This window comes from Lepidothrix coronata, unplaced genomic scaffold, assembly GCF_001604755.1.
Source record: "Lepidothrix coronata isolate B3197 unplaced genomic scaffold, Lepidothrix_coronata-1.0 Scaffold156, whole genome shotgun sequence".
Lineage (NCBI taxonomy): Eukaryota > Metazoa > Chordata > Aves > Passeriformes > Pipridae > Lepidothrix > Lepidothrix coronata.
In genome coordinates this window covers 1,417,808-1,432,483 of record NW_016690336.1, presented here as the reverse complement: position 1 = coordinate 1,432,483, position 14,676 = coordinate 1,417,808, and the positions used below count along the sequence as shown (strand labels likewise).

The window sequence follows — 14,676 nt, the reverse complement described above, 5'->3', positions numbered from 1 at the left end:
CCCCCCCTCATTTCGCGCATGCGCAGCAGTCGCGGAGAAGCCGTGCCCGGCGCCGGGCGGGGCGGGGCGGCTCCATCCGGGTCCTGCCCGGGCCGGGCGGTGCGGGCGGCGCGAGCCCCGGCGGGACAGCGCGGCGGCGGGTGAGTGTGGGGGGAGGGAGCCCCCTGGGGGGCCGGAGGACCGGGACCCCCCCGAGCGCCGCTGAGGGGGGCGGGGACCCCCCCGCGGGACCCCTCTATGGGGTGAGACCCCTCCCTGTGCCTTGTTCTGGTGGGGAAGGGACCCCCCTCCATCCCCCCCTGTGGGCTGGGACCCCTCCCTGTGCCTTGTTCTGGTGGGGAAGGGCACCTCCTTTATCCCCTCTTTGAGCAGGACACTCTCCCTGTGCACCCGTCTGTGGAGCAGAGTCCCTTCTCCATCCCCCCTGTGGGGTGGGACCTCTCCCTGTGCCGTGTTCTGTGGGGAAGGGACCCTTCTTCAGTCCCTCCGTGGGGCTGGGACCCCTCCAGTGCCTTGTTCTGTGGGGTTGGGTCCCTTCTCCGGCGCCCCTGTGGGTCCAGGATCTCTCCCTGTGCCTCGTTCTGTGGGGAAGGGCACCTTCTCCGTCCCCTCTTTGGGCAGGTCCGTCTCTCTTTGCCTTGTTCTGTGGGACGGGCTCCTCTTCCAACCCCCCTGTGGGGCCAGGACCCCTCCCTGAGCCTTGTTCTGAGGGGAAAGGTCCCTTCTCTATGGGGTGGGACCCCTCCCTGTGCTTGTTCTGTGGGGCTGGGACCTCTCCCTGTGCCCTGTTCTGTGGGGAAGGGTCCCTCCTCCATCCTCTCTTCGGGCAGGACCCCTCTCCCCGTGCCTTGTCCTGTGAGGCTGCGATGTGTCCCAGTGCCTTGTTCTGTGGGGAAAGGTCCCTTCTCCATCCCCTCTATGGGATGAGACCCCTCTCTGTGCCTTGTTCTGTGGGACAGGGCTCCTCCTCCATTCCCCCTGTGGGGCAGAGGCACCCCCTCCTCATCAGGGGGTCAGGCTGCCCTCCCTCTCTGACCCATGAGACAGGGACCTCCATGGGGCAATGGAGCAGCCCCCATGTCCCTGCAGACCCCTAAAGGGAGACCCTCAGGGGGTGTCTGGGCTGTGCCTTTGGGGTGCCTGATAGCACTATAGGGGTGCCATAAGGTCCCCTTTGTGGGACAGGGGGAACAGCCTAGAGTGGGGAACAGCAGGGACTGGGCCGTGGCCTGGGACCACATCCCCCAGGAGGGGGCTGGAGTGGCACAAAGCAAAGGGACGTGCCCCCACCCATCCTGCCTGGACCCCCTGGATGAGGGGGAGCTCCTGGGGGTCCCACCCCACGCTCTGCTCGGAGTCCCCAGGTCACCTCTGCTCCTGGTAGCAGCTGGCTGGGAATCAGACACGTCCCTTTGCTTTCCCGGGGCCGAGACAGGACGCTGCGGGTTTCTCCAGCTTTAAAAAAAAAAAAGCACCAAAAACAAACAAACAAACAAAAAACCAAAAACCTAACACCCAGAAATGGGAAAAGCTGCTTTTTTGGAGTTACACGGGGGCTGCTGTTCCTGCCGTGCCGGCACGTCCGTGCCCTCCCAGCACCCGCCGCTTTGGCAGGGGACGTGCGTGGGTCGCTGGGGACTGAAAACCGACGGGTAAAAATGCACCTCCTGCGGTTTTGTGTGATATTTGTTTAGTTCAGCCTGTCTTTGTCTTAGCCGGGGTGCGCGGCGGAGAGCACACACATGGGTCTGGTCGCCCCCCGAGCGGCGCCGGCTCCGTGGGATGTGCCAGCGTGTGTGTCCGGGGGTTGTTTCCCCCCCCCTCCCGTGCACACCTTTGGCAGGAGGTTTGGATGACATCTTGCTCTGGCACGCTCCTCGCCTTTGATCTCCAGTTTCCTGCCATGGATAACGTGTTCGGCAACACGCGAGCCCGGCTCCGCAGCTGCCGGGGAGGGCGATGCGGGTGCCTCCTTGTCCCGGTTTTCCCCAGCTGACTCCTGCCTACAGCTCCCGGCTTTCCTTTGTCTCGGGTGCCGCCGGGACGGGCTCTCACAGCCCAAGGATGCTCTGAACGGAGCAAAGCCGAGCACAACCCCCCCTCCCATCCCTTTGTTTCCAGGCGTTTGCGGGCTCAGCTGGTTTTACGCGGCGTTTAGTGTGCCCAGGCAGACAAACCGACTACTCAACGTCTTTTTTTTTTTTTTTTGTTCTGAGTTATTTTGGGTGATTTAGTTTGCAGGGAACATATCCCAGCTGCAGGCTGTGCCGGAGGGATGCGGCAGCTTCCTAGAACGGGGTGAATTCACCAGAAGTGTAAGTGGAACATCTCGTGGTTGTCCTCTGGTGTCCTCCTTGGGTGAGCAGAGCCATAAGCTCTCAGCACCACGCTAAAATCTGAGATCACCAGCCCTTTTCCTGGAGAACTTTGACCCCGGTTTGCATGACTGGGGCTTTGGGGATGGTGAGCACAGGGGAAGGTGAACAAAACCCAGGTCCAGGCTCAGCCCTGATGGCCGAAATCAGCCTTTAATTTTTTTATCCTTGACTTGATAGAAATCAAAATACAAGTTTTAATGTCATTATCATTATTTTTTAGGTTCCTATTGCAGTTTCATTTCCCTCAGGTGTTGGGTGTGATAGCAAAACCATCACCTGAATTTGTTTGAATGCTTTTTTTTTTTTATGACAGGTGTACACAAAGCACTTTGAGCGCGTCAAACAGCCCCTGAGTAAATCAGGTTGTTTGCTCTATTACTTTATTCATACAGGTTCAATGCTCCAGCTGATGCATCTGAAGTGCTGTGCCATCTGGAGCAAAAATTAAATACTAATTTGGCCCCTGGCCCGGAAAAATAACAACCCTGTGCCCTGCTAAGAACTGGCAGTGGAAGGATAGAGCCCCTGACAGAAGAACTGCTTGGGGGCAATGTGGAAGGAGCCCAAAATGCAGTAATTGAGGTATTTAAAGCATATTAAAAAAGGGAAAATAATGCTCCCAGCGCTGCGTGCCGGAAGTGGGCAGGAGGGATGATGTGATCCCGTTACCAAATCACGGGGCTGATGCCCACAGATGACATCCTGGTCCTGAGTGGGTGGTGGAGCTGCTGGAGGTGGGTGTGGTGGTGATCTTCCTCATCTGCCAGTCTTGCTGCTGAAGGAAACCCCTCCACCACCTCCCAGAGCTCTGCTTCACCACCTGCTCAGCTCAGGCTTGTGTATTTTTATTCCCCGGTAAAAGTTTACACCGTGGCTGCTGCGTCCCAAGGGTGGATTCCTTCTCCTCTCCAGCTGAATTGGACACTCCAGGTCTGCTGGTTGGGTCACTGGCGTTGCTGGTTGGTCACAGGCTGTTTCAGATTTGGGGGAGCAAGATGTGCATGTGGGTCGGCTGTGCTGGGACCTCTCGCTTCTGCAGCCCAGGCTCAGATCCACTCAGCTCCAGGTGTCACTGGAGACACCTGTGATGGACCAGCCATGAAGGACACCTTGGGTTCAGCGTGCTCTGGATGTTCTGGGATCTGTCAGACCTTCAAACTGTGCCAAATGGAAATAAGAGGAGGACTGCTGGTTGCTGCCACTGTTGTTGGCCAGCGGGTGGTCCTGGCCATGTCCTGGGGACCAGGCAGTGATGGGGAGGAGGAGAAGGAGAAGGATTCCACAGCGAGAAAGTGGCAGAGCTGCTCCAGACTGAAACTGAACCAAGCCTGGAGATTCAGAAGGACTGACTTCCAGCTGCTTACCTGGACTAAATGATGTGTGGGATGATAGGACACCTGGCTTTGCTAAGAGGGCTTTTGTGCTTATGGACCATCTCTCCAGGTGTTTCCCCTTGGGTCACCCCTCTCAGCGACCTGCTGTCACTTTCACTTTGGCTGTGTGGCAGGAGATGTGTTGTGAGTGATTCACTCATAGCCATAAAACACCACACGGTTGTGGAAGGGGTGGAGAGAGGCACAGCTGGTGTTCATCTCCTCCACTCCCACCATCACCACCTGGAACCTTCTGCTTTGGGATGACATGGCTGAGACAAGGTCCTCTCCCACTGGATCAGACTCCTGCTGCACAGTAAACCCAAGCAACTCCATCCCTTGGGCCATGGCAGGAGTTGCAGATCCTTCTGGTGGTCCAGCCACCTTGGAATGTCGGTGTGGAAGCCTGGAGGGTGTTTCTTTGGGCCTTGAAGCTCTCCTGGTCTCAGCGGTGGTTGGTGAGGCCAATCTGGGTTTGTTTGTTTTTGGTTCCTGCAATCATTTCTCCGAGTGTTGTTGACACAAGATAAGATCGATGGGCACAGACCAAACCTCCCCTGTCCCTGTTACCCTGGAACCGCTCAGAGTTGGGCTGGGAGTGGCCATCCTGCCCATGTCCCCACCCCGACTCGCTGACAGGGCCCTGAAGTGGCATCAGTGATGATGTGATATGGGGCTTATCTGCAAGTGAGCCCAGTCATCGCCTGAGCCTGGCAGGTGCCCTGGCTTGGGTGAGAAACGCCAGTGATTCCATGGAAAACGCGCTCCAGGAGAGGATCCAAACCCACGTGGCTTCACCACGGCCACAGGTGGTGGTGATTTCCTTCCTGACTTTAGGAATGGGAAAGCCTCATCATCTCCACGGGCAGCGTATTGTTCCTCCGTGCCAGGATGCAGCAGTACCCACCAGGAATGGAGCTGCATTGGTTTTGGATGCCTTTCCCTGCTGGAGCAATAACACGGGCCATCCAAAGTGCTGTTTTTTCCGCCTGTCTGGTTTAAAGAGCAAAACCAAACCTAAACGGTTCCAGCTACATGTGGAGGGCTCCCATGTCCTGCTCGCAAACGGATGCAGTGCCGGAGGGATGGCAAGGGGAGACAAGAGCCTGCCCTGGCCTCGGTGCTCCAAGAGAAGTAAAAAGCCCCAGTGGCAAGGCATGGATGGGCAGCAGGAGCTCATGGACCAAATTAGCTGCAACCAGCTGCCTCAGCGCAGCCAAAGGCTGACAGGTCTCGGGTTGCTCCGATGCTGGAGCTAAAGCTGGATCAGCCTGGGGAAAAAGCAGGCAAGATGCTGAGAATCAGGAGGAGGAGCAAGGGCTGGGCTGTGGGAAGCCCAGGCAGGGAAGTCCTGCTTTTTTTGCTCCAGCTCTGGGACTGTGAATGTGAGAAGCAAGCAGGAATGACTTCTCCAGGTTTATTTTGGCTTTTTTGTTGTTGTTGTTGTGTGTGGGTTTACATGATACCAGGGCTGCTGGCAACAGGTGGGATACCCCTGGCTCCAAGGGGGAAAAGGATCTTTGTGCTGGATAATCCTGGTGGAGGGATAGTGTACTAGCCAGGTCCTTTGGTCTCCCTTCTCCATGGAGGGGGTAGATGGAGATCCATGTGCAGCAGAGATGTCATCGATGTATTGGAAAACATGGAAGCGACCGAGAATGGTCTCATAGGAATTAGGACTTCTTCCCCAAAAAGGTTTTGGGACTGATAACCCAGCTGAAGTGCATCTGCACCAATATCCACAGCGTAGGCACCAACAGGAGGAGCTGGAAGCCACTGGGCATCAGGAAAGCTGTGACACAGTTGCTGTCACAGAGACACGTGGGATTGACTCATACGACTGGATTGCTGCAATGGATGGGGATAGACTTTCCATTATTTACCAGCAGCCCTGGCTAACTGGGCAGGTCCCAGCTGACTGGAAGTGAGTAGGTGTGACACTGCCACAGGAAGGGCTCTAAGGAGGATTTGGGGAACTACAGGGCTGTCAGTCCGGTGACAGGAGCAGATCACCCTGAGCCATCACGTACAGGACAACCAGGGGATCAGGCACAGCCAGCCTGGGTTTGGCACAGGCAGGTCCTGTCTGACCAACCTGATCTTCTATGACGAGGTGACCTGCTTGGTGGATGAGGGAGAGGCTTTGGGTGTGTCTACCTGGACTTTGGTAAAGCCTTTGACGCCACTGCTTCGTGGAAAGGGGTGTCCAGCCCACTGCCCAGGCCAGTGTTGAAGTCACCATCCCCGGAGGGGTTTAAAACCCGTGTGGACGTGACACCTGGGGACGTGGTTTAGTGGTGGCCTTAGCAGTGCTGGGTTAGCAGTTGGACTCCATGGCCTTAGAGGGCTTTTCCAACCTAAACGATTCCATGATTCTGTGATTTTATTATCCCCTCGGAGGATTAATCTCGCCTCTAATGCAGCTTTTCACTTGCAAAGCGCCTTAAGAGGAAACGGCGCCAGGAGAGTGTTAGGAGAGAGAAACCGAAAGTGCTGAGCAGGAGGCAGCTGCCCTCCCCGTTCCAGCCGTGCCACTGTCGCTCTCTCTGCCTGTGGAATAACAGTTGTTTTTCCAGCTTCTTGGCTCATAGTAGTATTTCAGGGAAAATACAAGAGCTCCGTGGCCGTGCAGCTTCCCAGACTGGGAGCAGGGGGTTTCAGCTCTCCAGTCGGTCCGTTTGAATCCAGGAAGAGCAACCTGGCAGGTAAGAAAGTGGGAGAAGCCGAATGCCCCATCCGAATTGGGTGGGAGGGAACGGAGCGTCCCACCTGACAACTTCCAACCCCAACAAATCCGCCTGACCGTCCTGCCTCCCTCCGAACCGGGCTCTCGGAATTAAATCGCTGGCGTATCGTAAGGATCAAATTAAACTTCTCTGCACGCAGAGCTTTGTCTCGAGCAGGCAAATATTTCCGCGGCGCTTTAACGACTCTCGTTTTCCTATTGTTCCCTATAAAAACCCGTCGCCAGGCTGGGCTTCCCCCGGGGCGATTTCCTGGCTCAGTTCTAAACACAGCTGCCGGCTTGGGGTTTTTCTTTCGCTTTTCAGCTGAGAAGTGCCGGATTAAGACCCGACATCTTTCTCTCTTGGCGTGTGAGATAAAAGGCGATGCTTTTGGAGGCTGTGACAGTGGTGGCCATCCAAAGTGGGATGGGACTGTGCAACGCTGGGTGGTTTAGTGGCTGAATAAATCGGGATGAGCTGGAGCCCGTCTGCTGGAAGCTCTCGTGGTTGGATGTCTGTCAGCTGAGCCCTTCACCCCGGTCTCGCTTGGCGTTCACACCAAAACACCCTCACCATTGTGCTGAGCATTGTTTGGGGGCAGCACTTTGGCAGTAAAAGCAGGAAAAATGGATCATTTCCTCGTCTGCTGCTTTGCCTGGGGGTGCTGAGTTGTCATGTGCTTCTGACGGCTCTTGGGGCTTCCTCTTTGTGTCCTCCTCCTCTCCCTCCCATCTCCTGCAGCATCTTCCCCATGCAGCTGCCATTGATGCAGCAGGAGCAACGAGTCAGGGAGGTGATGGGAAAGGGCTGGGATGAGTTGCAGCCAGGTGAGGGGGATGGAGCTGGAGACAAGCCTGGCATCAGGTGGTTTGTTGCAGCCTTGGATGCTAAAGCTGTGAGCAGGAATGTTGCAGGGAGTTAGGAATTGGGCTTCACGGGGATGGTGAGTGTTTTCCCAAAGCCAAGCAGGTATTGTCTGTGCCTAAGGACTAAAAATGATATGGTGCTCCATAAAAATGGTCTGGAGAAGAGGGATTCTGCTGCTGTCCTGTGAGGCACCTCCAAAAGGAGTGTTTTTAAGACAAGGTGATGAGTCCTGGTTTACACTGAGCTTGGAACTTGAATCTCTTTAAGTTTCTTTTTTGGATGGAATTTAAAAGGGGAAAGAAGGAAGCACTAACAAAAGTTTAGTTTCTTTCTTAGAAAACATCTGTTTTGTAACAAGAATGGCTTTTCCTCACCAGGATCCCCTGAATCCTTTCTGCCTCCTTTAGGTTTGATTTATCTCTGCTGTTGACGTTCTCAACCAGAACATCCAACTTAGGAGCAAACCGTGCTTGCTCTCAAAACCCAGGTTGCATGTTGCCTGCTTCATCTTCTAAATCAATTAATTTATTCTTCAGTATTATGAATTATTCATTTTGAGAGTAGCAGCAGATTCCATGAGGATGCTGCGTTATGTTTTCCCACTTTATCAACCTGAGTGCTTTCTGCAAAGCCGTGCAGATGGATGCTGCTGCCAGGCTGGGCACGACTTAGTTTTTGTGTGAAATACCCAGTTTGCTGCTAAGAAATTTGCCCTCTTTTTTTCTTATTGTTAAAATAATATTTTCCTAAGCCAGTGCAGAACAAGTCAGGAGTTTGAAGTGGATTTTTTTTTAAGCTGGAGCATCATTCCCATAAGATTGGACCTCAAAGATGGGTCATGATGCCCTGGCAGGTTGTTTGTCGGGATGGGATCCTTCCCTTAGGCTACTCTGGATGGGCTGACCAGGCTTGCCTTGGATGCCCGCATCACTCCAGACAACCCTCAGTGAAGCTGTGCTGGAAATTCCCCTCTTCCACCCCAAAACCAGCCCCGATTTCTCCATGAGGCCTCGCTGTGTGGCAGCCGTCTCTGCGGGCTGCTCCCTGCTTTTGTTTACATCTGGTAGAAAACTTCTTAAATTTCCTGGCAAGGGAGTAATTCTAATCCCTTTCAATGAGATCAACGGATTAGTGTCTCAGATGCTTATAAAATTGTGAGGATTAGCCGAGCCTCCCCCCGTTTTCTTTCTATGCCACGTAACATCATCGCCGCGTTTCAGGAGGGGGATCTCGGTGCTGTTACCAGGAGCTGAACCAATTTCTAGGAGCCTCTGCGAATCCAAACGCTTAAACCCCAATGTCTTCATCCTCTCCCTCCCTCCCTCTGGATTTTTGTGCAATATTAGGGTGTTTTTCTCTTTTCTTCCAGCATCCCTGGCACCGAACCGCGGTAGCCGTTCGGCAGATACGTTGGTTTTGCGTGGCTTGGCTGCGTTGCGGCGCCCGTGCGGGTAAGTTGGGAGCTGAGCCCGAAGCTTTCCTTGGTAGAGACTTGCAAAATCACATCTCGAGAGGATCAGATCCCCAGAACGATGTTCTTTCATGAGGTTGCCCCTCATTTCAAAGGATTCAGGTTTTTGTGGTCCATCCCCAGAGGGGAACGGCGCTTCTGGGCCGACGGGATGTTCTCACCCCGGCTTTTGGGAGCGATGGGAGCGGGATGAAACTCCCCACACCCACATTCTTGCATCCTCTTAATTACAACCTGTGCTTTAATTAGGAGTGATCCCTAAACCAGCTGGAAAGGAGGGCGGGTTTGGTTCAAACCCTGTTGCTCCGTGCCTTTCCCCGCAGGGTGTTTTTTCAACGCCGTCTCTCCCAGGTCGGTGGCTGCACGGTCGCTTGACCTGTGTGAGCAAAGTGATCCCAGGCTGCCGAGTGGTGGGAGTTCCGAGCCAGGAATTCCTGGCCCTGGCCCAGTATAGTTTCAGAGGCGAGCTTTTAAATATATACAAAGACAAGCTCATAATTTCCACTCTACTAATGAGGCCACGGCGCTTTCATTGAAATGTGCCAATAGCTGCCGTGGTGGTATTTTAGCAGCCTTGTACTGTGAATCCAAATGTGATTTAACATGGCAGCCCCCACAGAGCAGAGGAAAACTGGCTTCTCCCGCTGAATTTCAATGATGCTGCTTGGCAGTGCTTCCTGAAAATCCCCTTGGTGGTGGGACCTTTCCTTGTGTTTCATCTCAACATGGCTTTTCCCCTTGATGAAGATGGGCAAGGGTAGGAAAGAGGTATAATGATATTTTAGAAAGGTAAAGCCTTTAAGACTGGGTTTAAAAGATGTGTGTCTGGTTGGTGCAAGGCAGCGATTTAATAACCAGGCTGGCATGAAATATCATTAAATCACAGTAAAAAACCGAACGTGAGGGCTCCTAGACATCATGTTCTCTCTTGACCTTTAAAAAGCCACTTGAAGCCGCCAGCCTGCTCGTTGCTAAGACCCCTCCTTAGTGCCACTCATATATTTTCCCTTCTAGGAGGCGATTCAGTGCCTGGGAATTTGTAGAGATCTGACACTAAACTCTTACACGCCTGAAATTCCCACTGGTAGTTTTTAGCTTTGTAGCTTTGAAGTTGTTTTGAAAATATTTAGCAGGTTTTGTTCAGTTGGTTGCAAGAAAAAGGTAAATTTTGAGTAACTTTCTCAAAAGTTGTTTATTTGCCCTTTTCATTTTTAAACATCAGCAGCACAGCTGTGAATTGGTGTTTTGCTTATTGAGGGCTCAATTTATGAGGACTCCTGTAAGAAGCAGCGTCCTTGGGCAAAGGAAGGGTGGGAGTAGGTGATGCTGAAAATTCACACCTGGCTGTCCCATCACCTCCTGGTTACACTCCCCAGGGTGTAGGTGTGCCTGGATTTTAGAATCATGGAATGGTTTGGGTTGGAAGGGACCTTAAAGACCACCCAGTCCCACCCCCTGCCAAGGGACCCGTCCAACCTGGCCTTGGACACTTCCAGGGATACAGGGGCAGCCACAGCTTCTCTGGGCACCCTGTGCCAGTACTTCATTGAGGTCCCTTGACTTTATACATCCCACTAAGGTCTGGCCACAGTTTTGGGAGAACAGGGAAGAAGGACAATATCCCATGGCATCACACTCAGTGCTGAGACTGACAGAGGAAGAAATACACATTGGGTTTGTTAGTGTTTCTCTCCAAGCACCTCACTTGGCTATGCAGGTCTGGCAGTGTAAAAGTTCCATTTTCCATTTTCCATTTCCAGCTAAGTTTTGAGGGGTTTGCCATCCTTGCACCCACCTTTCTTGTGCCAATCCCACAGAAGTGAAGCAGTTTGTGTCCTGTATCTATGAGTCCCAGGAGGTTTTTTTGCTGGACTCTATAAAGCATTGCAAAACCTTCCCAGTCTCTGTTAGCAGTGTAGAAGGAATGATAAAAAAAACCATTCCCCTAAATCCCAGTACTTGGATTAAAACCAGGGAAGGATAGGCTGACTCTGCAGCTCATTTTTTGGAAGTATTAGGAAAAATTGCCAACGGCAGTGACGTGGCATTAGTGTGAATTCCCAGCAGGCTGAGTTTTGGGGTGGTTTAGGTTTTCCCAAAGGCTTTTTCAGGCTCTCAGCATTATGAAATACAAAGTGGCTGGATCAGCATGGGTTTTGGGGAATGGCTGCTCCGTGGGATTTTTTTAGTGACTTTTTCCCGGTATTCAGTCACCAGCTTTGTCACTCTTCCGCATCCAGCTCCTTCTTCTCCTTACTTTTTACCACAAATGTAATGGGGCAATTAAAAGGATCTGTGGAGAGCATTCCTGAGGACTGAAATCCAGGATCTGGGAGCAGACGGCAGCAGCATAAAGAGGAATTCTTCCCTCTCTGGCCTCATGCTGCTTTTCCACCACAAGGCTTTACAGCCATCTGGATCCCCTTTCAGATTATGCCCCCCCTCCCAAAAATCCATAACCTAGCAACCTTATTTAGTGTAAACGAGAGCATTATGCCTTCCTGCTTCCAAATTTGTGCTTGGCTCCTCCGACCGCCTTTATGGGACGGCTGCTGTGATCCCATCGCCAGCACAGGGTGCCTGTCTCCAGCAGGATTTTGTAGGATTATTGAGTCCTGAGTGTTGCACTTATTATTTTTTCCCCATTAAAGGAGCTTAGAAAACAGAGGGGGAAAAGGGTTTCAGGAAGTTGTGTCGTCCATCTGCTTCTCGATATGAAAGTGGAGAGGGCAAGTTACTCTTTGGCTCCACGGAAAGCGATTGGCTTTGGTTCAGCCTTGAAGACTTGTTCAAAGTGGGGTTTTTTTCTTCCAGATGTGATATTTTGGGAGTCCCTGTTGCTTCCCCCAGCTCTGTGTCATCACCCGGGAATTTTCAAATTCCCCGGAGCGTTCTACACCAATTTCTCTGCTCTGACCCTTCAGCTGCCTAGGCTGAGTGTTTCTCATGGAGTTTTCAGCTTGCTTTCCCCAAGGATCCTCTTAATTGAGGAAAACTGCAAACCAGGAAAAGCAGCCACAAATGAAGGTGGAAGATTATTCCCACCAAATTAAGCAATAGGGACAAGGGAACTGCAAAGGTGTGGTCTGAGGCTGCCCACCCCTATGGTGATGTCTGTGCTCTCATTGCTCTGCTTGGGCTAAAAGGCACCCAAATTTAATAACATGCGTGATATTAAATTTTTTTATCATGGGATCCCATTACCATCAGTCCTTACAGGGAACCAGGGGCTGCTGCCTTCTCCTTTCACCCAGTGAGCACGAGCAGGATTGGGGGCAAGGAGGAGGCAGCGGCACATCCTTTCCCACCACGCTTTCGGGAGGAAGAGTGAGCTCAGCGGGTCGTGACGTTGAAGCTGCGTGCCGGGAAAAAGGGGAAAAAAGTAATTACGAATCCCCAGGGCCAAAGGGGAAAAGTTCCTCCAGTGTTATTTCATCTCTGAGCAGCGAGTTGAGACGTCCTGGGGCAGCCTGTGTGCGCTTTTCCGAGCGAGGAGCTGCCGGCTCTGCTTCACACCCTCCTGAGAAGTGACTTCCAGCTCCCATTTCTGATGGGAGCCCGAGCAGGGCTGTCCTTCAAACTCTGCTTCCCCCTCCTCCAGACAGGATTAAAAAGCGCCATTGATTTTTATTTTTTTTTTCTGTTTATTTTTGCCTGTTTTCCTGGAACTTGCAAAATCGGCCCTGAGCAAACCTCTGGTTTGCTTTTCCAACGGCTCTGGGAGAAAACTTGACTTTAAATTGGGTGATGGGAGCTGCAGCTGCCCCATGTCTGCACGTTCCTCTGCCGATGGCAGCAAAAACATTTTCCCATTTAAGGGTTCTCTTCAGTCTTCAGGTTCTGGGATTGTTTGTGTGTTAAACTGCCCGGAATCCAAAGGACTTGCTGGAAATGGCAGTGGTACCAGTTGCGCCGCCGGGTGTTTCTTTCCTTAGAAAGACTTCCCTATTCTTTTCCAATGGCTGATTGCTTTGGCACATTGTCACATCACTCTGTGTCCCCTGCCCAAAGGCAGTGGAGAGGGTTAAGGCTTTGTGTTTGGTGTCGGCCAGCCAGGGAATGCAGCCAGGAAATTTCCTGATTCTCGTTCAAAAAAAGCATCGGATCCGCTCTTGGGGAGAAGGGATCAAAAGTCCAAAGTGATTTGTGGTTGGAGGTTGGTTTGGTCTCTTGGTTGTCCAGGCACACAACAAAAACCCACCACCACCCCCCAGGCCTGCACAAAGCCAAAGTGGGTGAAACAAACAGGTTTTTGTTCCATTTGACACCCAAAAATTGTTTCTGTTGCTGCTGGTGGTGCTGCATCGCCTCATCCGAGCTTTGCTGGATGTCTGCACGACTCTGCCTGTGATGTGAGGGACTTGTTGGGATGCTCTCCCTTCCCAGCAGATTAATCCCACTAATCATTAACACTGCCAAGCCCCGTGCCATTGCTCACGCTCCTCCTCCACTCACTGCCAGATGTTTGGAATGAAGGATGTGGGTCAGGTTGGACGCTCGGAGTTGGCGCTGGATGCAGCACCATCCCCACGGTACCATCGTAGCTCTGTAAAATCACAGCATGCCAAGAGTTTTTGCTTTCCCCTCACTCTTAATCCGGTTGTTCCCTGGTTTCAGACAGCAAAGGTCATCACTCCCACCTGGAGCACTGAGATTTCCCCTTGCTCCATCCTGGGAAAAGGCAGTGCAGCTGCGTGGCACCTCTAGGGCGACAGCGGTGCTGGTTCGGGGCTGGCTCTGCAGCTGCCTGTGATTTTCCCATCGCTGCGGATCCTGGCGCTGGACCAGCTCCAGAGATGGAGCTGAAGGAAATTCCTTCCAGCTGCTTGAGGTCAGGGCTTCGCTTTGCTTTTGGGGTTCACGAGGGGGATTTTTTTGCCTGCGAGTTAAACGCAGGCGTCTCTGACCGCTGCTTCTTAACACCTGGAAAAATCCTGTTCTTTTAAATATTATCCTGCTACTCATAGCCATTAAATAACCTTCCTGTTGTGGAATCATTCCATGGAAGAATACCCCACTTTGCAGAGCAACTTGGGCTGTTTCAGAAAGGTCTTGTCAGCTGCTCCCAGTTTAACTTTCAACCGAGTTAATAAGGCTTTTGGTTAAACCTGTCTGAAACACGTTGCGAAACGCCTTTGAAACTCGAGACGCCGTTCACGCCCGCTTGAAATCTTTCCCATCGATAAAATGTTTCAACTTGGAGTTTGGCCATGGCTTAGCATTGGCTCTTCCCTGAGATTCGGGATTTCAGACCTGCCTGCGTCTGGCTCTGCTATATTTTTAAAGCTCAGAGTTTCCTGGAGATGGGTTGGCCTTGCCAGCCTGGCCGATGGGATGCTGCTCAGACCAACAGCTTCATCCAGTTTCCCCAGTTAATGGCTGAGGAGATCCAGTCTGAGTTTGCTTTGAATCCCTGCAGAGAAAGTTGTTTTTCTTGAAAACATAACTTAAATCCTTCTAAAAATGGGGTTTTGTTCACAACAGCAGAGGCAGAAGCCACCCCTCCACCCTGTGCATGGGCTGTATTTAGGCATGATGATGCACAGCACTTGCCTGGCCCCTTTGTGCACTGATGTTATAAATAAATAATCATAAAATTTTTAAAAAGAGGGTAAGCAGCTCCTTTTAATAAGTAAAACCCCGAGAAGGAGCACGCAGTTCAAATCCATGTGGCAAAGCAGCAGGAAAGCAAAAATTTGCGGCTTTCAGCCCATGGGTGATGCTCATGGCGTCACCTACAGCGGCATCCCTGGTGTCACCCACCCTGCTCAGGGATTCTGCCTCACTCCCCTCCTCCCTGCCTCAGCGTGTCTACCTGTGAGAAGATAATTGCCTCCCTCATTAATCCCTCTGCCATCTCC

The 14,676-nt window shown here is 52.3% G+C and overlaps 1 protein-coding gene across 12 annotated transcripts in view; it reads left to right on the top strand.

Annotated features, from left to right (window-relative positions):
- The first annotated feature begins 75 nt into the window (after positions 1-75).
- RNF24 (ring finger protein 24) overlaps positions 76-14,676 on the top strand; it is a 30,096-nt gene continuing 15,495 nt past the window's right edge. For 2 of the 12 annotated variants that reach the window (XM_017829019.1, XM_017829014.1), the window contains exons 1-2: positions 109-140; positions 8,714-8,795. Coding sequence is in view for 1 of the 12 variants with exons in the window: in XM_017829017.1 (XP_017684506.1) it covers positions 238-242 (5 nt within the window). In the remaining 11 variants the exon portion in view is untranslated. The other 10 variants (XM_017829013.1, XM_017829024.1, XM_017829016.1 and 7 more) reach the window with 10 other exon arrangements.